Source organism: Pseudochaenichthys georgianus, chromosome 19 (genome assembly GCF_902827115.2).
Source record: "Pseudochaenichthys georgianus chromosome 19, fPseGeo1.2, whole genome shotgun sequence".
NCBI classification, from domain to species: domain Eukaryota; kingdom Metazoa; phylum Chordata; class Actinopteri; order Perciformes; family Channichthyidae; genus Pseudochaenichthys; species Pseudochaenichthys georgianus.
In genome coordinates this window covers 11,183,250-11,207,527 of record NC_047521.1, presented here as the reverse complement: position 1 = coordinate 11,207,527, position 24,278 = coordinate 11,183,250, and the positions used below count along the sequence as shown (strand labels likewise).

At 39.2% G+C, this 24,278-nt stretch overlaps 2 protein-coding genes across 2 annotated transcripts in view; both read right to left on the bottom strand.

Annotated features, from left to right (window-relative positions):
• Positions 1-12,373, bottom strand: part of wnk4a (WNK lysine deficient protein kinase 4a) — a 54,331-nt gene extending 41,958 nt beyond the window's left edge. The window contains exons 1-2 of the mRNA XM_034107202.2: positions 12,244-12,373; positions 11,384-12,052 (exon numbers count right to left, since the gene is read on the bottom strand). Coding sequence (XP_033963093.1) covers positions 11,384-12,019 — 636 coding nt within the window. The 5' untranslated portion in view covers positions 12,020-12,052; positions 12,244-12,373. The remainder of the gene's footprint in view (positions 1-11,383; positions 12,053-12,243) is intronic.
• Positions 12,374-13,751: 1,378 nt separating this feature from the next.
• On the bottom strand, positions 13,752-22,349 carry vps25 (vacuolar protein sorting 25 homolog). Its single transcript, XM_034107508.1, has 6 exons — positions 22,262-22,349; positions 20,230-20,375; positions 18,534-18,587; positions 18,338-18,426; positions 14,840-14,915; positions 13,752-14,584 (listed from the first exon to the last, which is right to left on the bottom strand). Exons 1-6 carry the CDS (start codon positions 22,306-22,308, stop codon positions 14,472-14,474), a joined length of 525 nt encoding a protein of 174 aa, XP_033963399.1. The 5' UTR covers positions 22,309-22,349; the 3' UTR covers positions 13,752-14,471.
• Between the last annotated feature and the right edge of the window lie 1,929 nt (positions 22,350-24,278).

Here is a 24,278-nt window from a genome sequence, read left to right as displayed (position 1 = left end):
GTTTTGTATAGATGTTTTTGTGAAAGTACATCATAAAGAAAGTGAAATACTGAACTGAAATGCATCATGATGAAACAGTTTTTTGTTGACTACTTTGTTTGTACTCAACTTTAGCTCCGGCTGCAGGAGGGGTGCAGCCGCATAGTGATATCCCCCCGACCAACAAGGATGTGATATCAAGTGCCACTGGCAACCAGCACCGGATATACTTTACGAAGTGACAGCATGCAAGCGGTGCCCTTGTCACAGGAAGGCAACAAGGTGAAAGATGTATGAATCCTTGACTGGTTGCTCAACTCTGTCCAATACTGAGTCAAAATGACGGACATTTTCAGAGCATGAATGTAACCTAGAAGATAAATATGAGCTAAGACTGCATAATTCAAGCCTGAGAGTAAAACAAATTCATGTTTTCTGTTGACTGAGAAAACACATTACAGTGTTTGTTGATGGGTATTGCAACGTGCCGGAACCCCAAACAGGCAGAGCCATTACTGCAGTGTACACCAATGGCCGATTCATCCCAGGGCTCACATAGTAATTTAGAGCATATTTACACCCCCCGACACCTCCGTCCTGCATGCTCCAACACATGGGCAGTTCAGAAATGACTGGAGGTGACCCCTTGGAGGAGGTTTTTGCCTTACCAACTATGGCTTCAGAGCCCCAACAGCTAGCTCTATTAAAACTTGAGGTCTTTGGTGTGTTTAGGAAGCAGGACTCAGGCCTCTCCAGAGCCCACACTGCAAGGTGACTACATGTTTTCCTCTAAAGGAATGGCTGTACAGTCACACACTGTCAATACCAGAAACACTGTGTAGAGAATAGGTATTTTCAACAGTTTTGTTAATGCTAATCTTTGTAGGACATTGGACTGTCAAAAGTTGAAAATAATAGGAGAAATGTGTTGATTGTTGGCATGTGTTCAATCTACATAGATAAATCAATAGATTGATGAGTCACCAGTTGGCCATATGGATAATGTAACCAACAAAACTGAAATATAAGGAGTTGGTGTTTCTCTGCTTTATTTCTAAGATAGAATATTGTATGTATGAATGTTTGGGTTTTCAGCTTTTAGTCGCCCAACTTGGGATATGAAACATTGGGATGATGAACATTTGTCACTATTTTCTGTAGCCATTTGTAGACTGTTTAATCAATTCATCTGCCAAATAAGCAGATATGAAATGAACAATGAAAAAACCTTTGCTAGAGGCAGACTCATCGTCAACCCTGAATGAAGTCCAATAGTGTCCAATTATGAGCATTGGCATTGATATTGATGTTATCTTCAAAGGATGAGACTTGGGTCAAAAACAAGCACTCCACATGAAGCAGAGCCAGTGGTTATATAATATATGGCTCACTAAAGAATACTATGACTGGAAGCTGGAAAACTTTAAACAGGCCACTTGCTGACATCTCTCACACGGAGAATCGATCAACAGAATAGAGGGTTCCCAATAAAAGCGGCGACTCAGCAGAAACAGATGCTATGCCAGCAGCAATCTGGTGTACTGTACAGTAAAGTACAATAGCTCAGTCATTGCATCTGGCAGATGTAGAACCAGTTTATAGTGTTTTATTTCCACTAAGTGTTGCCAGTGTGTGGCTGGCAGAATAACTTGTTGAGCAGCTTAGTGCTGCTCCCAAATGAAAATAATTCCCTTTTTCATTATTATGAGAGGTGACATATTACGTTTATGACCCTTTTAGTGGACAGTATCTTTGCATATTCTCTTTTATGACGTTTGTTTGTTTGTTAAGGCATTAATCATAATATAAAAACAAACAGAAACTTTGAATGTTTCAGTATAGCCTGATTATCTGGCTTATCCAGAGGTGATTTGTTTACGATTAATCAAAAAAGAAAGAAGCTATTATAAGTGTATTATTGAATTACTATGTCACATTTTGTAAACTGATCAGTAATACATTTATAAAATGAGAAATACATCTAAATTCTCTTGATACTTTGATATGTTTTTAGGGCTCTTTGACAAAGTAACATTTTGTTCATTTTATATGGAAGTAAACTAATTTCCCCTGCCCTTTCACACATTGCTAATACAAAAAGCCAATTGTAAATTGTGTAACTGTCCCGTGATTTGGATCCACTCCAAATGTAAGGGGTTCCTCCAAGTTTCATGAAAATGGCTTTAAACCGTAATCCTTCTGTTGAACAAACAAACCCAACTGAAAACATGTTTGGCAGAGGTGATGCAAATAAGCTACATATCAATGGAAAACATATTATAAGAAATTAGTACATTGATAAACTCAAATGTAAAAAGTTAGCAAAACTAAAGGAATGACCTTGAGCAACATTAGTTATTTGACACTTTAAGCTGTGAGGTGTAATTATCTTACATTCTTAGAGCATTGGACAAGTTTGTACCATCCAACAATCTGTTTTCTCGACCCTTTCATCCTGTTAGGGTCACTGAAGACCCTCCGGCATGGATGTCATGTCGGAAAACACATTCGAGCTTACCTTCACACTTATGCGTGATTTTGTTTCCAACAGAAACGTACAAACACACCAAACAGCCCCAGGCTCCAGAACTGGAAGCCACCATGCTGCCCCAGCTTGTCCCCACAGTATCCACCCTCAATAAGCCACTAACATACAATCAACAGCTGCCAATAAGACACTGTTATCTAGCTCTAGTGCCGAGTGCAGACTGTATGATACAGACAAGCTGTATCTCGCAGCACAACCACCAAATGAGAACAGTTTTATAGATGACACACTGCGCAGATGTACAGCAAACAAACAAACAAACAAACAAACAGGCCTCACGTCAAAAGTGACCCGTTGCCATGAGTAAATGTAGGCCTCCTTCACTTTCCCCTCAGAGAACATTGGCAGGCTGTGATGAGCTGGATCTCGCTGCACCATGCAAGGGAAGACAGTGTTGATGTTGACTACAGTGTCGCTGATAGGAGCCCCCAGCTTGTGTTATGTCACTGAACACTAGCCACATTCAGATAAAGGTTACACAGCCAGGCTAGTTTGAGGCCCAGGCAAGCTAAAGGAGGGAGGCAACAGAAATGCTTATGCTTTGTTATTTACCTGGTAACCACAAATTAGCCATACATATTCTCAAAAAAAGAAAGAAACTATTTTTCTGTATGTATGCATCCAAAAAATTGGCTCCTGGGTTATTGTGTATGGACTCAAGCCAATCTTGCATTAAGCATGGCCTACATAGACACTGATAGTGGTGGAAATACAGGAGGCATGGAGCATGGTGAGACTGTTTAAATGGAGCATGGTTAAACAATGTGCGTTGGTTTAGGCTTACAAATTAAACATGGGGGTATAAAAGTGTCTGGGTGTCGGCTGGAAGAAACTGTTTTCGAGCTGCCCTTCAATAAGATCAGATCTTATGCAATGATTGCTCTTTAAAGAGGGCTCATCAAAAGGGATCAGTGCTTCAGTGCAGTCATTCTCATTAGTTACTAAAGAAATTGGTTGTGCTGGAAAGAGGCTACCGGTAGTACATGTAGTTGTGATTCAATATCTTATATCTCATGCAGTTATGAGGCAGCAATAAAGAATGACATGCAGTAGGAAGTACACGTTATAAACTCTTTATCTAGAATGACTGGAAGTAGGTTCAGACCAAACAATGGCCCATCCATATTTTATGACCTCTACATTTCCATCAAAGCCTAGTTTATGTTGCCCATGGCACCTGAGAGCCTAAGGGGAGAGGGTTGCTATGTATCGCATCGAAGAGTTTAGAGCAGATCGACTTTAAAGATCTAAAGATGTAATCCCAACAGTTTCTTAATAACTGTAAAATGTGTGATACAATCAGCCTGATATTAGATGAAGCCATTTTGTTTCACTGTGTTACTGTTTATCTGTATGTGCTCTATCGGAGTTCAAATTAGTATGTGAAGGAACTAATTTATTACTATTAGAATCCATTTCTAACACAACAGAAAAACAGCGACAGTTAAAAGAAAGGAAAGTATACTTTTCAAAATCACTGGGACGATAAAGAATGTAAAAAATGAGTGTTACCGATAAAGGCATATGAGTCAGAAAATGTTGCAGCACATTGTGAGAAGATAGAACTCAGCTCAGAACATACATTTAATAAATTTGGATCCAGACTCATGAGTACAATATGTTCTAAAATGTAGAGTATTCTGTAAACCTGTGATTAAACAGATTTCTTTACATTTGTTTGTATTCACTGGGCATGTGTAGATCAGATAAGGAAGGACAGCAAGGTCATCCAAAATGTCTTGTTATTTTAGCAAAGTGAAAGGGTGTACCCATGTGTTAGTTTCATACAAATAAATGCATACATCCACAAAACGATACCGGGAAAGGTGTTTTATACCAATTGTATAGAAGTCTATGAGAAAATGACCCTACATCGCACTTGATGTATTACCTTAGTAAACATCGTAAACATGACTTTCTCTTCTTAATGGCTATAGTTTCAGGCCTTCTTTAATACAGCATGATGTACATGTTGCAAATGACAGTCGTACTTAGAATAAACTAGTAGTAAAGCATGTGTACCGTACATTTGGAATCACAGGTGATTGCCACGGTACTGTCCGGTTCTGGCGACTTTGTTTTAGTTTGATGTACTTTACCCTTTCCAAAACGTCCAAACGTCCCCTTGCTATATATTGTCTGGGCTGGATACTAATAATAATCAAGAATATAATAGTTAAGAGTAACAATTCACTATTTTGAGCAGTGTTTAAATCCAAGACTGGTAATTTTCAGGCATGAGATATGTTATTTGTGTACATTATACATACTGTATGTATATATATATATACATATAATATATATATATATATATATATATATATATATATATACTGCCTATGTATTACATAATTTCCTTCATGTTAATGTTGACCTGAGGAGGACCTATACAAACACTGCTAATATAAGCTTAAAGGGGACCTATCATGCAAAATGCACTTTTGTACATCTTTTATACATGAATGTGTGTCCCTGGTGTGTCAGGGAACTCACCAAGTGTCAGAAAACACAACCCTCTCTCTTTTCCTCCATACCAAAATCTCTAAAAACGGGGCTGCAACGGATCTGATACAGATTTGAAATATCTCTGACGTCAGAAACGAGGAGGCCTATATGGGCAACTCCCCAGCTATCAGGAGGAGACAGCCACAGCCATTGCCGTTCGATAGCGCTGGAGAAGCTGTAGTACATATGCCAGTCTGCCACAAAAGCAGCGAAGAAGACTTCTCACAGATTCAGCCCTTGCAAAAACAGGGCTGAAAAAGAGAAAATAGAGCTAAATGAGGCATGGCTAAAATGCATGATCTGTTTGGTATTTTGAAAAAAAAAATGTGCAGACATGTTTTATATAGGTATGGCCCTACAATATATTATTCAAATATAGCATGATAGGTCCACTTTAAGGAAGCTATGATTATTTTTCTATTGTGTTACAATCTAAATATAAGATTGTATAAGCAGTGACGTGACTTATTTATTGTTGTCTGAGCTTTGTTATTGAATGTCATGGAAGAATTTAAATGCATTGTTTACTTTTTGAATGCGAACACAACACTTTCCTGTGGACACTGCACTGTCAAATGTGTGTTCAGTGTAACAACACTGGCAATATAATGCAAACAGGTAACTGCCTTAGAGTATCTCTGTTTAAATTAAGACTGCTTTAAGTGATGATCTGTAAGTGTGAATCATGTAAAACAGATGTAAAGCCCCCCTGCATAGTGAACAGCTGATTTTACCTTGTTGCAGGTTACAGCTCTGACTCAGTAACACATAGTTAAAACAGCTTACGGAATTTCTACCTGACTTGTAATGACGCACCTTCAGCTGCTGCTCCGTCAACATTACGGAGGTGATTGTGTTTAGCCACCAACAGCCAGCCTTTGTGTTCATTTTAAGCAATCGGGGCGCATGGAGAGCTGATTTCAGTTTGAAAATGCGACCCCAGCTGAGTTTGTGTCTTTGAGGTTAACTTATCACAACAGGAACCATATCAACAATGGCCACCTGTAAGCTTATCAGGAGCGATTAAGGAGCTTAAATGGGCTCATGTCTAGAGTCAAGAGATGAAATAGCATGCTTATTTCCAGTATGGCCCCCAGCTAAATACCTGCAACACAATTTTCTATCCACAAAAGTTAAAAGCAAGTGGTTCAGACTGAGGTTACTTCACAGATATTGATGGCCCCTTGCCTGTGTTTGACTTGGGGCTGTAAAGGAGAAAACACAGAGCAGATAAGGACATCTCTGTCTCTCAGAGCCTGGGAGTGATTCTCTTTCTGCTTTCCCCAAACAGACACCTGTTGTCTGAACTGACAGGTGGGCTCTTGAAGCAGAAGTCCCATCCTGCATGGTGTGTGAGCCTGAGCCCTGGGGGCGGATTCACTTCACCCTGTGTAATCCCTGGGTGTCTGTGGGCCTCCTGCAGAGCTATAAATGCAGGACAAAGACTACCTTGTAGATATTGAGTAAGATGCTCTGTCATAGGCAGCACTGCCTCAGGACAACTACGAATATCTTTAAGATTAGACTAATCGGAGTAAAAGTGATATTGACGCTGGCTATGCAGTCCAATATCAGTAGCACAGCCTTCAAAGGGCCCAACTTTGCTTCTAAGGAGGCTCACATGGGTTATGATACCAATGCACGTCACACAAAACCGCAAATGTTAGGGTGTTAAAGCTTTAAATCCTCTATTGTGCTATCAAACCAGCAAAATACATAGTACCTGCTACCGAGGCTGGTTGGTCCTGTATGCCATACACACACAAAAAAACCTCTGTATGTTTTCATGTGAGAGGATAGACAGAAAGAGTGTGATGTAATTGGTCTTTCTTACTTGTCATGTTTGCATGCTAAACGTAATATTATCTCTGAGATCTCATAGTCCAGCCTAACACTATGGAAACAATCCAATGGAAGTATTATCACACACAAATACTGTTGGCAGATCGTCAGACCTGAACTGCCTATAGCTTTGCCGATATCTGTGTTGATAGGTAATAGATTAAGAGCGGTGAATCATCTTAGATACAGGAAGTGCTCAAACGTTTGTGTGAGTTTATCTAATTTAGCAGTGATTCCATGTCAGCCACAGCTTGTTACAAAAAACCTGACTGATAGTATGTTTAACAAACTTAAACTAGCTTTATTAAATGTCAGGTCTTTGGCAGGAAAAACATTTATAATCAATGATTTTATCACCAAGCACAATCTCGATTTTATGTTTTTAACAGAAACTTGGATTGAACAAAATAACAGTGCAGCTGTTCTTATCGAATCAACCCCTCCCAACTTTAGTTTTATGAGTCAGGAAAGAATGCATAAGAAAGGGGGTGGAGTTGCTATTCTGTTCAATGATTCCCTTCAATGCAGGAGGACATCGTATGGAAACTTTGATTCTTTTGAATATGTGGCCCTTCAGCTGAAATGCTCCTCTTGAGCTCCGTTCCTAAATATCTATAGGCCACCCAAATACTGTGCAAGCTTTTTTGATGACTTTACTGAACTGCTGTCTATAGTGTGTATTGACTTTGACCATCTAGTCATTGTTGGTGATTTTAACATCCATGTTGACAACCCCCAGGACAGAGGGGCAAAAGAACTGTTTTGTGTTCTTGATAGCTATGGACTGACTCAGCATGTGACGGAGCCCACGCACAATAAGGGGCACACTCTGGACTTAATTATCTCAAAGGGTCTGAATATCTCTAAGGTTGTGGTGACTGATGTTGCACTGTCTGACCATTCCTGTGTTTTCTTTGAGAGCTCTATTTCTGTTCACAAAAATGTTCAAAAAGAGATAACCACAAAGCGATATTTAACTGAAAATACTAGGGAAATGTTTACTCAGAATTTTTCTTCCACACTTGCCCCTGCTAACATCTCAGTAAATGAGCTAGTAGATCATTTTAATTCAAAAATAAAAAATGTTATAGATGCCATTGCTCCAACTAAGGTAAAGGAAGTGTCTGGGAAGAAAATATCTCCATGGAGAAAGGCCATGACCGTGAAAACAGAAAAAAGAGAATGTCGAAAAGCTGAAAGCAGGTGGCGAAAAACAAATCTCCAGGTTCACTTTGAAATCTATAAAGAGAGACTTGGCCTTTATAATTTGGAATTGAAAAACGCACGACAATCGTTCTTCTCTGACATCATTACCAAAAACAAAAACAACGCACGTGCCTTGTTTGCTACCGTCGACAGACTAACTAACCCCCCAGTGTCAGTAGCCTCTGAATTTCTATCCACCAGGGCGTGCAATGATTTTGCCTCCTTTTTCACTAACAAAATTCAGAAAATCAGACAAGCAGTCAGTGCCTCTGCATCAGGAACAGCAAATGTGTTGTCTCTGTGTCCACCTAATAACAATTCAAGCACCTAGAGGACATTATACAACTTCTGAAATCCTCCTCCTGCTGCCTTGATATTATTCCAACAGGATTTTTCAAAAATGTTTTGCCTTGCATGGCCTCAGATCTACTTCATATAGTAAACAAATCTCTTCACTCAGGTATTTTTCCACAGGCCCTGAAAACTGCAGTCATTAAACCGCTCTTAAAAAAGAATAATCTATATGCTTCAGTAATGAACAATTACAGGCCCATATAAAACCTCCCATTTCTAGGTAAGATCATTGAAAAAGTGGTTTTTCAACAGTTGAGTAATTTCTTGCATTTAAATAACTGTTTCGATGTGTTCCAGTCAGGCTTTCGTCCAAACCACAGCACTGAGACTGCTCTTGTAAAGGTCTTTAATGACATCCACTTAAACACAGACAGTGGCAGAACTTCAGTGTTAGTATTATTAGATCTCAGTGCTGCGTTTGACACTGTTGACCACAGCATATTACTAGACCGACTGGAAAAATGGGTGGGACTTTCGGAAACAGTTCTAAATTGGTTTGAATCCTACCTAAAGGACAGAAACAACTTTGTTTCTATAGGTAAATACACATCTGAGTTGACAAATATGACATGTGGGGTTCCTCAAGGCTCCATCTTGGGGCCTCTTCTCTTTAACGTCTACATGCTACCACTGGCTCAGATAATGAAAAACAACAAAATAAGTTACCATAGCTATGCAGATGACACACAAATCTACGTAACAATTTCACCAGGAGACTATGCTCCAATTCAAACACTGAGTAAATGCATTGAACAAATCAATGACTGTATGTGTCAGAACTTTCTCCAATTAAACAAAGATAAAACTGAGGTAATGGTTTTTGGAGCAAAGTCAGAACGTATAAAAGTGAGCGCTGAGCTTCTGTCTGCAATGTTCAAACCAACAGATAAAGCCAGAAATCTAGGTGTAGTCATGGACTCTGACCTGAGTTTCAACAGTCACATTAAAACAGTTACTAAATCAGCTTACCATCACCTAAAGAATATATCTAGGATTAAAAGACTAATGTCACAGCAGGATTTGGAAAACATTGTCCATGCTTTTATCTTCAGTAGACTCGACTACTGCAATGGTGTCTTCACAGGTCTCACTAAAAAAATCTATTAGGAAGCTGCAGCTGATTCAGAACGCCGCTGCTCGAGTCCTCACTAACACTAAGAAAGTGGATCACATCACTCCTGTTCTGAAGTCTTTACACTGGCTTCCTGTGTGTCAAAGAATAGATTTGTAAATACTGCTGCTGGTTTATAAAGCACTGAATGGTTTAGGCCCAAATTACATTTCTGACCTCCTGCTAAATTATGAACCATCCAGATCTCTCAGGTCTTCAGGGACTGGTCAGCTTTCTGTCCCCAGAGTCAGAACTAAACATGGTAAAGCAGCGTTCAGTTATTATGCTCCAAATATCTGGAACAAACTCCCAGAAACCTGCAGGTCCGCTGCAACTCTGACTACTTTTAAATCCAGGCTGAAGACTTTTCTTTTTGTCGCTGCTTTTAATTGAACTATTCATATCTTAGACTGCACTGTAACTTTTATCCATGTATTTTTTCTTTTAATGTTTTAAATTTAAACTTAATTAATTTGAAATTATAAATATAAATATAATAAATGACATTTATGAGAGGGACTGCTCGAAAGTAGGATATTTGGGATATCCATCGTAGCCAGGGTTTACGATCAGTTTTTAGGTGAGTTGTACTGAGGAATAAGTATCACAGCACCGACGGGTGAAAAATAGTGTTTTGGTAACACAGGGTGTTCAGGTAACACTTAAAGACTTTGTTATGGAACGCAAAGCAGAGTAGGGGGCTAGTACACCCTCCTGAGGGTCCGATTGTGGATGTCATGCGAGCATAACATGGTGAAAACAATCAGTCTAAATTAACAATCGGGACGGAAATGTTCGGATTTCCAAAGGGAGGTTCTGTGAATAAATAAAAAATCAAGAACCGAAATAATTGAACTATTCATATCTTAGACTGCACTGTAACTTTGATCTTTTAATGTTTATTTTATTATCTTTTCTTTTTAATGACTGATTTTAAATGCCATTTTCTTAATGCGTTTCATTTTTTGTTTTTCTTTTAATGTTTCTTTTATTATCTTTTACTGTTTTTAAATGCCTTTATCTGAATGTCTTTCATTTTTGTAAAGCACCTTGAATTGCCTGGTGCTGAAAGGTGCTATATAAATAAACTTGCCTTGCCTTGAACTGAAATGATATATCGCCTCTTAGGTAATTCTTAGTTTGGCACTTGAGGTGTCCGTCCTGAGAGCCAGCCTTGGTGTCATTGGTTGTAAATGAAAACAGAGATTAGAGGGGATCATGGCGGGCAGAGTGGTGCAGTCGGTGCTCGCTGCTGACAGGATGACCTGGGTTACCGTGAACGGGCCTGACACAGCCCAACTCAAGGTCAAGAGGGAGTAATAATCAGTAGATAAACTGCTTCACATCTACTCCAGTGACCTGGGGAGGGGATTAGAGCTGAGTGGGGAAGGGAAGGGCATAGGGAAAGTATCAGCCTGTGTATACCTGAGATGGGTCTGTGGCTTGATATACTGCACTGTGAACTCGTAACTTGTCACCTCCTAAATGTGTCTTTAATTGGATCATTCATGTATAGTTTAAAAACTGCTTCTATATTTTTACTTCATATTTATGTGTACCTTTTCTGTCTTGGAGCTGCTGCAACACCTGCATTTCCCCTCTTGTAACCAATACAGGTTATTATCTTTCCTTATCATCTCCAGTGTAACTAAATGCAGCCTCGGTGTGGAAGTGTACACAACGGAAATACAATAATGTTATATTGCCTTTATACCTGTAACCCTCCCAGCCAATGATGAACTTGATTAACTTTTGAATGCAGACATATCCATTCAAATGAGCAATTTCAAAGATTAATTGAGAGCTTATACAGTGAAAAATAAAAGAAACCATCCTACCTGTAGCTCACACCATGCAACCTCCACTGTTGTCTCCGTGTCCAGTCCTTTATAGACCGTCTTGAAAGACCCCCTCCCAATCTCTATGTTGAATTTGAGATATCTTCCATCGGGTGAGGTCGCCACCGCTTTGGTCTCCACGTCCTCTTTCGCATCCCGCTCCAACTGAGCATCAAACGCGATCTGTAATGAGATCTTGAGCTGTTTGTTGTGAACTTCATTTTCAGACTCCGAGCTGCCAGCGTGCCGAACCCTGGATCTCGGCTCGGGGTCCCAGTTTCCAGTGAGAGAGCCGGCGTCTGGCTCCCGGCTGCTGGGGGGCGTGTTGGAGCTGGTGCCCGGGCTGAAAACAGGAGAAGGCGACCGCGGGAACTCTTCAGTTTTCTCATCCTCCGCTCTGGACTCGAGCAGTGTTGGGATATTCTCAGCTGACCAGGACAAGGCTTTGGAAAGCACGCCGCTGTACAGAGGAGAATCAATGTCCATGGTAATTTTCTGCAGCCCATAAGAGTTTCTCCGTGCGCCCAAAGCGCGCGTCCTCAGCAGGGATGGGACCCGGGTTAAGCAGTCGTCGTTCATATCCACAGAGAGGCCCGGGAAACCGCGTCCTGCTATCTCAACCTGTGCATGTGACATTGTAGCAGACTTAACGCCTTCTGGATTTAGAGCCTAAAAGTGGAGATGGCACCGGGACAAAAGAGTCGTTACATTAACTTTCCCATGATGTCAGAGGTTTAAGACAAACACCGGTTATAAAATGACTAACAATACAAGATCCAACATGGATGTGTTTACTATATTACCTGTATCTATTTAGAATATCTCTTTAAAAACACAAGAAGTATGAAAAATGTACTTACTCATCGCTGCCGATGCGTAAAAACAACTCGCTTGTAGGAATTGCGCACATAAAAGCAGATTAACGCATAGTTCCTATCAAATAATCCGAGTTGTCCTCTTCTCTTCACAAAGTCCTCAACCATAACCTGCGCTGGAAGGACGGCGTTGCCTATATCAACAGTGCTCCGGAGGGCCGTGGGTCCTGTGCGCGCTCCCGACTCCGCCCCTTGCAGCTTTGACGCGCTAATGAGACTATCATCAGGGAGTAATTACAGTTGAAAAGTTTGCAAACTAGAGTTAGTTAAAACCCAAACATTTAATCAGCAAGTTTTGGTTTTCATTTTACGCGTAGTAGGTTTCCATAAACTCTTTGGGACACTTTATAAATATATGTAAATTAACTTTATAAAAATATGTAAATTGAAAGCAGGGCCGTGCTTTTGAGAGGATCTGCTATCTACATGTCCTTGTACTGACAGGGTCTCTTCACACTGTTCAGAACAGGATATCTCCTCTTCTAATTGGCCCCTGATCACAGCTTCAGTTTCTCTGAATTACGTTACAACCGGTCATTTTACTCCAGGCTAGACTCAGTCTGACGTCACGTGATTAACCAGAATGAGAGATAGCCCAAGGAAGATTATAGACATTTGGTCAAACTAATGGAACAGCTAAACATCTATTTTTAGGAATGTGAGTCCTCATTGAGATTCTTACTCAAAGACACTCAAACCAGGTTATAAAATTAAGATGGATGATATTAAACTATAAAAAACTAAAACCAGAAAGTTCAGCAGACTATTAATTGATTCATTTTACCGGGGACATTGAACATTTTAGTCTACGTTTACATAAAGTTTTAGGACCTTTACATTTCTCCAAATTCCAAACAACAATATGCTCATATCCTTAATATTCTAGAGGAATTGTGTGAAAATACATTTGATTTCATTGCCTATCTTCAAGGTATTTTAAAATACTTTCTTTTTTTCGTCCCCTTTTTATTAATATATATATACACATTTGTTTACTATTTTACATTTATCTTATCTCCTGCTTCTTTACTAAATGTAGCATCCTATTTAAAATGGAGTTGTGCTGCATGTAATGTTATCTTTATTTCATTATGATGCCTTACTTTTTTTACTTATATTACGTCACATGTTGATTTTTTTATGCTGATTAATTAGAAAAAAACTGAATATATGATGCAGTTGGATGTGGACAAAGTGCAGTGTGAGCCTAACCTGCAGGGGGGGCCAGACCGCTGCTGCAACAGGACACTTTTATCAGCCAAGGCCACACTGTGCCCCACCTGCACAGACACACACTGACTGTTATCAGAAACACGCAGGATTCCTTGGAGCTGTATCCTCCCCACAGGCGGAAACGCACAGCACATGCTGCAGGCAGAGAGTAGATCATAACACGTCTGCACACTGTGGGTCACTGTTTACATTATCAATCATCATGTGTACACACAAGCTAAGACCCCCGGATCACTTAAAGAAGCAAAAAAGGAAGCACATTTAGCAAATTTCTAATTTATTTTCCTACAGGATATGAAAAAAAAGAAAGTTGAATATAGACAGAGAGAGAGTAGAACATGAGTGTCACAGTAGCTATAACAGCACAGTAAGAGGATGACAGTAATCTGTTCATAAAGTCCACTATTATTACACCCAGTCAGCCAGGAGTGGTGGTCTGAGTCTATGGGGTTCCTCTTCTGGAAGCATGTGTTCTCTAAATAAAAAGTCCCCCTGGTGTTGCATTCTGGGATAGCTTTGGGACGTCTCGTTGGAACAACAGAAGATCAAAAAACGTCTAGATCCAATTATACAGAAAATCAGGGGGGAAATCAGCGTAAAACTAGACATATTTACATTAAAGAGAGTAAAGTTACAGCTTGTGGGGAGAGATTTTCCCCAGGAGTATCAGACATGATATTATTTAGTCCCTTAAAAGGCCCATTGCAAGTTTAAATGGCAAAAATATTACCTGCGACTTCTTTAAAAGTGTTGTCACCTTAAATGCTCTTCTCCCAAAACACTTAGATATAACATTGGTTGTCTTTCAATAAGAAAAAGGCTTTGAACAAACCTAAAGGCAACATCATCTGCAGCACAAAGCATCCTCTGAGCATTGAGGAGCAGTTTGTGTGGCCTTCAATGGCTAATTCTTAGTATTTGCCTATGAGGTACAGTATGAGGGCTCCCAGACAAAGTGTGTGTGTGATTCCAGCACCGTTTCAGAAGAATTTCACACCCTTCCCATCATCCATGGTGATGATCTCTGCTTTGCCGTCCGTCTGTAACGCCTGCAAGGAGCGCAGAAGCATCCACTCTTCTAAACTGTGGAACTCTGGAGGAACACATCACGGTTATTATCAGGAGGTAGAATGAGAGAAATGTGACTAATATTTCAGGGCTAGTATTAGTGGAGTAAACACATACTTCTCACCAATACTTTTCAGATACGCTTTAAAAAATGTAACTGATTCTGCAAGGTCTCATACATACTTCACATTATGCCATTATATTTCAATACAGTATGTAAATCAATTAGAACAAAATGTATTGATGCTGCTTCATGTCAATATTAGAAATGGCACCATACCTTCGCCTTCCGTGTCATCACCGTTAGCCAACTCATAAAGTGTAAACACAGAGTTGACCATCCCGTTTTTGGAGATCTAAAACATTAAAAAACAGAATGAGGATGGCTGAAATGAAAAGTTGTTTTTGTTTCAGAGGGATGAGATCTGGAGCACACGGTCATAGATATAGCTTCTAATAAGGTGAAGCAAAGAATGTTTCGAAAAACTCAAAGTTTTCATCAGACATAAAGAAAACTAGGGCTTCTCCCGGTAAATCAACCAGCTGGGACTTCTTACCGTTGTGACTTCTTTATATCACAAAACAGGCGATATTCCACCATTTGACTTATCCATCCCGCACCATTTATATAGCCTTCCTAAGCCTGTGTTCAATACAAACGTATAAGACATACTGCAACATCAGCAGCCTCTTATGCTGTGTAACTCAGTATTAATTGCAAGTACTAATACACAACTGTTTGTAGTAATTTACATGTTGAAGTACAATGTGCACATTTACTTTACTTCCTATGTGTTTATACATATTTTTTATATATTTCTATACATATTTACTTCAACCTCTTTTTCCTACAAATATGTTTATTACAATTTATTTATTTATTTTTGTTTATCATTTTATTGCACATCTTTACTTAAACTTATTGTGTTTATTGAACTTTTTTTATTACATATATATATTTTTGATATTGTTTTAAAATGGAGAAACTATAATGAAACCCAATTTCCCCCAGGAAAAATAAAGTAGTCTGATTGTAATTCAAAGTGTCTTTAAAATTGCCCTATTAAAGGTTTATTATATTATTTATTTATAAAAAGGATAAGTCATTTCTTTGACATTTGAACACTGTAGGTTTTCAAAAATAGTCAAAGTCATTCAAAGATACTGTAGGGGACATTTATTTAGACTTAAAGAGCCTGTGACACGAGTTTCCCCCATCATCCAAACCCATCAATTTGAGTAAATAGTGTCCCCTTGAAAACCGTTACTGAACGGATTTTGGATATTTGTACTTTGATAACCATTAATCTGCCTTCAATGTTGACCATTTTCTGGATCTACTCCGGGATTCTTCAAGTCCCGCCAAATGATGCGTGACGTCATTGCGGGCACAGCGCTCCAGCTGTACCGTTCAGGATCCCAGCTTCTGCATGTAAACCTTTATATATATACAGTCAGATGTAAACGCACGACGGCACACACAGCAGCAAGCTCAGACAGCGATGACAGTTTAATTTTGAACGTGTCTGAGAGCTCATATGAGGCTGAAGGATCGGTTTATGTTGTATCTGTTAGAAGTTTAGGAATGAGGTGCGTCAATATGGGCGATCATACGGTCATGTAGCCAGTGGTGGACTGGGACTAAAAATCATCCCGGGACTCTCGACCGGCCCACTTCGGTACCGCTAGTAAATTGTCAACGGGGGGAGTGGGGGATGTCAGGGGCGGCGGGTGCTGTAGATAGTAAATGTAAATATGTAAATATTTGTGTCACTGCATCCTGGTAAAATACAAATATAATGTATAATGTCTGTGTCTTTGACCTCAGCGCTGCTAGCCACCTGTGTACTACGAAGCCAGTTCAACATACCCTGGATATGTTTGAGTAACAAACAAACTACAAACAAACTAACAAACGAGATCTCGCTAAGCGGTCCTACGACACTGGTTATCAACTCCGTAAATCAAGCCAGGGTTTCTCTCTCCAGCTGAGAGCGCGTTCACGTCTAAGACACGAGTGGATCTGACTTTAATTACATTTAACTCGAGTGTTTCGTCAACATACTGTAATGTGTTGCTTAAAATAATACTTCTGCATACAGTCTGTGACACTGTGAGTGTTGCACGGCCAGATGAGGCTGGAGAAGCTGACTCAGATAAGAAAATATATTATGATATTATATGATCGATGATCTGATTGATGATGTAATATGAATGATAAGTGCGACACGTCGGCGTCTTCTCTGCATATTAAACTGTATTTTCTTTATCCTGTAATATGACTTGAGAGATTTAAACTCCGCACACTGAGTTGATCTCTTTTCTATAGACGCCGGAGGCGGGCAGCGTCAGGAAAAAAAAGTTATTTAGCCTTCCCAAACCTGAGCCTCACGCGCCGCCTATGGGGGATGTGCTAGTTACTTATCCGACCGGCCCACTTCGGTACCGGCCCATCGGGATTCGTCCCGATGGACCTAGTAACGGTGGACCTAGTATCCCGATCGGAGTGGGAATAATAATAATAATAATCCGTGCATTTTATCCATTAATTTCCCCAACATTGTGGTAAAAAAAACACACGTTTAATCCATGTTGGTGTCAACGGGGGGAGCCTCGCTGCGGGGAAACGGTGGACCTAGTATCCCGATCGGAGTGGGAATAATAATAATAATAATCCGTGCATTTTATCCATTAATTTCCCCAACATTGTGGTAAAAAAACCACACGTTTAATCCATGTTGGTGTACTACAACTACAAAAAGCATCGGTTTGTTTTCTCATCAGGAAATGCAGACCGGCACAAACAAACAATTTTTAATCATCATCCTCACGATCATTTAATGTATCATATGTTCGCCGAATTGACATGAAAGCACTAATAAATGTAGTTTCATCCACTTGAGTTTACAACCACAAAAATAATCGATTTGTTTTTATATCACATCCGACGGGAGGAAATTCAGCAGCTCTCACTCCCGATTTTTAATCCTAATGTAATCATCATCTTCACCACGATCATTTATGTTTATGTCGCCGAATTGACATGAAAGCACTGACAAATATGAATATACTGTAGTCAACTTCATTAAAACGTTATTAACGTGCCTGAACTCAGTAATTCACCATTTCTACGCATGACAACACACTTTGTCCGTGTTTGGCTCTCTCGCCGCACAGAGAAGCGTTCCCGCATTGATGTCACTTCCGGCTTCCCCCAAAACTTCAAAATGAGTCGAAGGAATTTCCCCGGAATGTTCGAAATTATTGATATTTAACGGAACGGTATCGCTTTTTCTTTTTTAAACTGACGGTTCGAGATTACTAGTAGCCCAATATTTCATTGCACAACAGTTGTTGGGATGCTGTCACAGGCTCTTTAAGGCACCACATGTGTGTTAGTTTTGGTTGAATTTGGGCTTAGAATTCTTCTTCTTGAGTGCATATAAAGAGCCAATTTAAAATCTGGTTATGCATTGGCAAGAAATGAGCTGGAGAAAATCCTCTTGGGGAAACTTAGTCTCATTTATATGACATTTAAGAAATCAGATTACTGCAGAGAGCTGCCAAGTCATTTCAAAGGCTCAGCACACTGACTAGAGAGAGTGCTTTTTATTGTCCTTTTTCAGTTTCCATGCTCTGCCAGCAAGAACTGACACTCCTTTCCAATTGACCTCTTATTGCTTTAGAGAACATTTTCTTCTTCCCATTAACCTTCATCAGTTCCACAGATATACAGTTTCACAGACAGAACAGTCTGTCTTCAGATTTGATGACTCACCCACTGGTATATTAATTTTCCCCATTCCTCCGGTCGTCTCCACATGACTAAACACCGAGACTTGTTTTTGTCCAGCCACTCCAGGTTCCCTGAGTTCAGACGACAAAAGGATTCAAATGTATTACTGTTGAATGAATTCACAGCTCGGCAGTGAGATAAGTATTCTTAATCTCAACACTGTGCGAACAAATTGTACCTTTTTTACTCAACTGCTCAAAAACAACTTGAATTGCTTCCATTGACAGTTTTCCTGAAAATCAGTTAAGGTCAAAGACAAAAAGTAACAAATGTACAGGTTTGAAATTCAAATGTCTTGTTCTTAGCGTATACATGTCCTAACACTGCCTCATTCACATGGGAATATATTTCTAAATATAGTTGTTATGTCACTGTATTTGCTTTTATCTTTTACGGTCTCTGGTTAAAAAAAAAAAAAGAAAGATATATATAATATAAATACGGTTTAAATGTTGTAAACAAGAAACTTAAAGTCACCAAAATAAATGTAAGAAATCTCAGAATAGGGGCATTCTAGAAAAAGCATTTAAAGGGGTCCTATTGCCTTATTGACTGAAAAGCCTTGAAGATGATCCTTTATTTACTTTTGTAACAGTTTCATCAACACACTAAGGCCCCAGCCACACGAGAACGATAACGGTCGTATCTGCTACAGTTCACTATCAGATAGACGGTTCGGCAACACGAGGCCGACATGGAAACGCAGAAAACGATAACGGGACCCAAGGTGGGTAGATCTGCAAACGAAACGCTCTGGGGGGCAAACGGCTCCGTGTTTACGCCTATACGATCATTTCCTGATAACGTTGAAGCAATAGCCCCGCCTCTCCTGCTCAGAGATCAGCTGCTGGGCTGTCAGAAGAGGGGGAGGAAAAGAGAGGCTCCGTTTTTTATTCTTATATTATAATATAGAGTCGTTATCAATTTGTGTTAAAGATCAATAAATAACAAAGAAGACCTCTGACCGGCACTTTTCTAATTGTGTCCTGAAGATTTCAACTTTAACGGACATGTTGCCCGGCGAAAAAACTTCAAAGTGAAACTCTGCCGCACGGTTCCCTCGTCCCTTGGAAGAGGCGGAGAGGTGGGTGTTTGTCACCTGCTGGTGGACTACCGGAGAGAATTACAGCGAGGGAGGGATTGCATTGAATTACAGCAGGAGCAAACGCTTGCCTCGGGGAAGGAGGAAAAGAGCCAGAGCGTCCACAGCGGAGAATAAACAGAAGGGCAACCATGGAAGTCTTCTTCGCTGCTTTTGTGGCAGGAGTACAGCGCCACTTACAGACCCGGCATATGTACTACAGCGTCTACAGCGCTTTTGAGCGGTCTCGTGTGAACGGACACGCTTCTGTTGCCTGTTGCGTGTGGACGGAAGACTTTTTTGATATCGATTTCGGTCCGTTTGCGTTATCGTCCTCGTGTGGCTCCAGCCTTAGGCTTTTGCACATTGTAAATGACAGGCTAAGGGGTGAGACATCTCTCAGCACTAATCACAACAGAGCCGGCCAGCTAACCAATCAGCGCAGACTGGGCTCTGGTTTCAGACAGAGGGTGAAAAGAGGTGCTGCAGCACAGGCAGTATGAGAAAAATAAAGAGCTTTCTGAAAATTAAAGCACTGAAACATGTCACAGTAGAGGCACAAAATACTAATATGAACTTGAAAATGAGCATTATATTTCCTAATTTAATGAGTCAACAATAATATCCTGTGGTTAAAATTACGTTTTATACCCTAAGAAAAAACCAGCTTGTAAACCTTTGACTAGCAATCCAAATGAAACATAAGCAAACATGAGACTATATGGACTTGAAACTGTTTTGAACATGTTTTATGTATGGTGAAATGGTGGCTTTTACTGGACTTGAAGGATACGTTCTATCTTCTTGTTGTTGAACACGGGGCTCTCCTGGGCCTCCATGACGTCCAGGGTGTAGAGCTTGTGATGGCGGCAGTAGGACAGAGCCAGGGAGCACCATGCCGCCAGCTGCTTCTGTCTGGTGTCAGCATTGGGCTGTAGCCTGTCCACAAAGAGAGGAAGACAAGGAGACGTCAACACTGAAGGACAAACAACAAGCTAATGGCACTGCAAACAGAACACACACACATCAGTGTAAAGCTTACTTTTCTTACGCCATTTTATTAAGTAGATTTAAGCTATAGCTATTAGGGAAGCTTTCATCAATGCTTTACATTTAACATCTTCCTTTTTTTAAGGTTTCTGCATATCCAGGCATATGTGTATTTTGTGAATATTTGGACCGTTGTGCTATGTTTAAGTAGCGTTAGATTTTATGAAGAAACAGACATTGTTATTGCATCAGCGAAAAGGGCACGTTTCTTCAGATCACATCCTTTTAAGGGAAAAACAAACCATTTTAAATAAAGTCCCCCTGAATACAAAAACAATAAATGGAAACTTTGGTTGAGTCTGTTCTTTCTAACATTATAAGTCCTGTATTTATTTATTCTATTTGAAGTCAGCTGTGAGGACATTCACAATAAAGGACACTGCGATAAACTTGTGGCTAATGATAATATCGTATCATTCTCCCATCCCTATTTATGAAAAATAAAACCCGACCAAGTAGCTAACATTCAGATAAGACAACATTTACTGAAGGATGATACAGTGAGAGATACCCTGAGACAGTAGTTACATATTTGTTGTGTCAGCCTGGAGGACCGACTTCTGGAAAAGGAAGCGATGACCAAATACTGTCAGCTGCTCTATACACACGCCTAAACTATTATCAAAGGTTGTGACCTTTTAAATATATTCTCATTTAGAGGTTGTTTATACAATAAATATTCCAAGTTTCCGTATGATGACACGCCTCTGAATGCTTTCTCGTTCAGTTCCATAGAGAAAAGTGTGATTTCACATATTTACATTCAAATTCAAACATTCACTTCATCCTCTCTGAATTCTGTGAAGCCCTTTGGAAGTAAGATTTAGGCGGAGAGGATATCTGTAACATCATCAGCTAATGAGATACAAATCCCTAAAAGTGGCCTTTATTGGTCGAGAAGAAAAAACGCCTTCCCACTTATCCCCTAAATTAGATTTATATTACTTATTATTTTCCATTATATTCTGAAGGTTGAGGTCATTATTTTAGCTGCAAAATAAAAAAAAATGGCTGTTTGTGTGTTGTTTTCTGCCCTACTATAAAACAACAGGGTGTCATGTTAAAGCAATGCAGAAAAGATTGTAACAGTCACTCACAAGTGCTTTAACATTATTGCCAATTGGAGTAAAGTTCATTAAAAAAAACGTTTTACTGTATAATACTCGGTTGTCAAAATTAAATAAAAGCAACAAACGATTGTGATCCAATTTAAATAGGGTGAACATGTTTTGGTAGCAGCTATTACTATAAAGGGTGTGACCAATAATACAATTATATGTGCAAAAGTATTCTGTAGCTTATATCACAAACCAGGTCACATAATCTGACGGGTAACCAAATTGGCATTAACACTGTTCAATAGTTGGTGAGCATGTATGTGTTATATTCATTATCATTGGTGGCATACACACACTGTGTAGTCTGGTAGCTGAAGTTGAGGCAGTGGTGGCTACCAAAACAGCTAACGTTAGCTGGAGCTACGAGCTAAACTCATTCTCTAAACTCGCACACACCACCATTCCTCAATAAGATGTGTATTTTTAATTATATTTTAAAATGTCAAACCTAAACAAGTCAAATAATGGAGCTCACAAACTTTAGAGAGCCACTAGAAGAAAAACAGGTCCACTTCCCTAGCTGTTTTGTTTTAGCAAGGTAGCTCCGGCTACCAAGCTAGCAAAGCAACACACTTCGATTATTCAACAAAGAAACAATGGCGGTTAATAAGTAGGGATGATACATGTTTTAAATGTGGTTTAGAAGAATTGACTCACGTAAAAAACGGTGGGAAGTTATATTGCCAGGGCCACTCAAAACTCATTGCAGTTGATGCGGTGCTCAACTTCCGGAAGTCCGTCCCACCGCTCAAATGGTTCCGACTAGATACACAGATTTTACACTTTACGAACTAAACATAAATCATAACATTATAGAAATATATATGAATAAATAAATAATTATATATAAATACATGTATTTCTTTATTTTTTAAAGACAGATTTATATCCAATTAATAACATATAAAAAAGAATAACAAATAAAAACATACACAATTAATAGGAACATTTTACACAAATATGCATATATATATATATATATATATATATATATATATATATATATATATATATCAAATCTAAATCTTAAATACATAAACTGAATGAATGGTAATGCATTTACCAAATAATTTTAGTGCACATTTTCACATTTGTTAAACAGCCTTAATGTATACATACAAATCCGTGTATCTACGTTTTTCTTTATTAAACCCGTAAACGGAAGAGCGTTTGAGAGGCCTTTTTGCTTTTTACCTTACTAAATAGTCTAATGGTCATTGGAGCGAGGGGCAGGGCGAAACTCACGGAAGTCATTTCAAAACAAAAGCGGTGATAATATTATAAACAAAGGGAAACAAGGTGAATGTAGCGATCACAACGAAAACGGCCAAGACACATATTGAGTCCAGAAAATTGATGTTATTAAGGGCTGTAAATATAATAATCCTCTGTCTAAAATGGACAACATTGTTAGGAGATTTAAACTATACAGCGATTCTGCACTGCGGTCAACTCCGCCGTCTCTCGCGTTTTTTTTCTTTCAAATCAGCTGCTCTTCATTCCTCCTATATTTGACGAGTGATACAAATATGTTTTACCACAAGTTCTTAAGGAAACTGACACTGTTGGACTCGGTTCTAGTTTGACTTCTACCAGAAATAAAATGAAGTACTTTTGCTGTGTAGCTACTTTGTGAGTAATCCTCTGTCAGAGTCCCCTCCATAGTAGCTACATAATGCATGTTTTTCTGCTATCTTTGATGAATGATACAAATATAATTTCACCATTAGTTCTTAATTAAATTGATACTGTTTGACTTTGTATTAGTTAGCCTACTACTTACAATACATTGAAGTACTTTTACTGTGTATTGTTTGAGGAATACTCTGCCAAAGTCCCCTGCTGAGAACAAAATCAAGCCACTTCTGCTAAGTTTGATGAGGGAATTCTTTTTTGTTGCCATTAGTTCTTCGTGAGATTGATCCTGTTGGACTCAGTACTAGTGAAACTACCCCCACAAGTACTATGAAGTACTTACAGTGTACTTTTCCAGTACTCCTCTGTCAATGTCCCCTCCTCAGAACAAGAATGCATGTTTCTCTGCTATTTTGAATAAACGTTAAAAAAAACTTTCTTCATGAGACTGATATTGTTGGACAGAGTATCTACACAGCAAAAGTACTTCTATTTCTGGTAGAAGTCAAACTAGAACCGAGTCCAACAGTGTCAGTTTCCTTAAGAACTTGTGGTAAAACATATTTATCACTCGTCAAATATAGCAGGAATAATGAAGAGCAGCTGATTTGAAAAAAAAAACGCGAGAGACGGCGGAGTGACCGCAGTGCAGAATCGCTGTATAGTTTAAATCTCCTAACAATGTTGTCCATTTTAGACATAGGCTTATTATATTTACAGCCCTTAATAACATAAATTTTCTGGGCTCAATATGTGTCTTGTGTCCGTTGTGTCCGTTTTCGTTGTGATAAACTAAATTCCCCTTGTTTATTATAATCACCGTTCCTTCAGTATAGGATACTGCAGTGATTCAAAGTGTGATTTTAGCAAACGAGTGCTTTTGTTTTGAAATCACTTCCGTGAGTTTGGCCCCGCCCCTCGCTCCAATGACCATTAGACCATTTAGTAAGGTAAAATTAAATAAAGGTTTAATAAAGAAACACAATTGGACGGTAGATACACGGATTCATACACTTCTTGTATTTATAGTTTTCTATTA

Coding starts and splice junctions, on each gene's coding strand:
- vps25 (XM_034107508.1), bottom strand. CDS start 22,308: ATGAGTTTTGAGTGGCCCTGGCAATATAACTTCCCACCGTTTTTTAC. Junction 18,427..18,533: donor TGAGCAGTTGAGTAAAAAAG/GTACAATTTGTT, acceptor GTCTGAACTCAG/GGAACCTGGAGTGGCTGGAC. Junction 14,585..14,839: donor TGATGACACGGAAGGCGAAG/GTATGGTGCCAT, acceptor GTGTTCCTCCAG/AGTTCCACAGTTTAGAAGAG.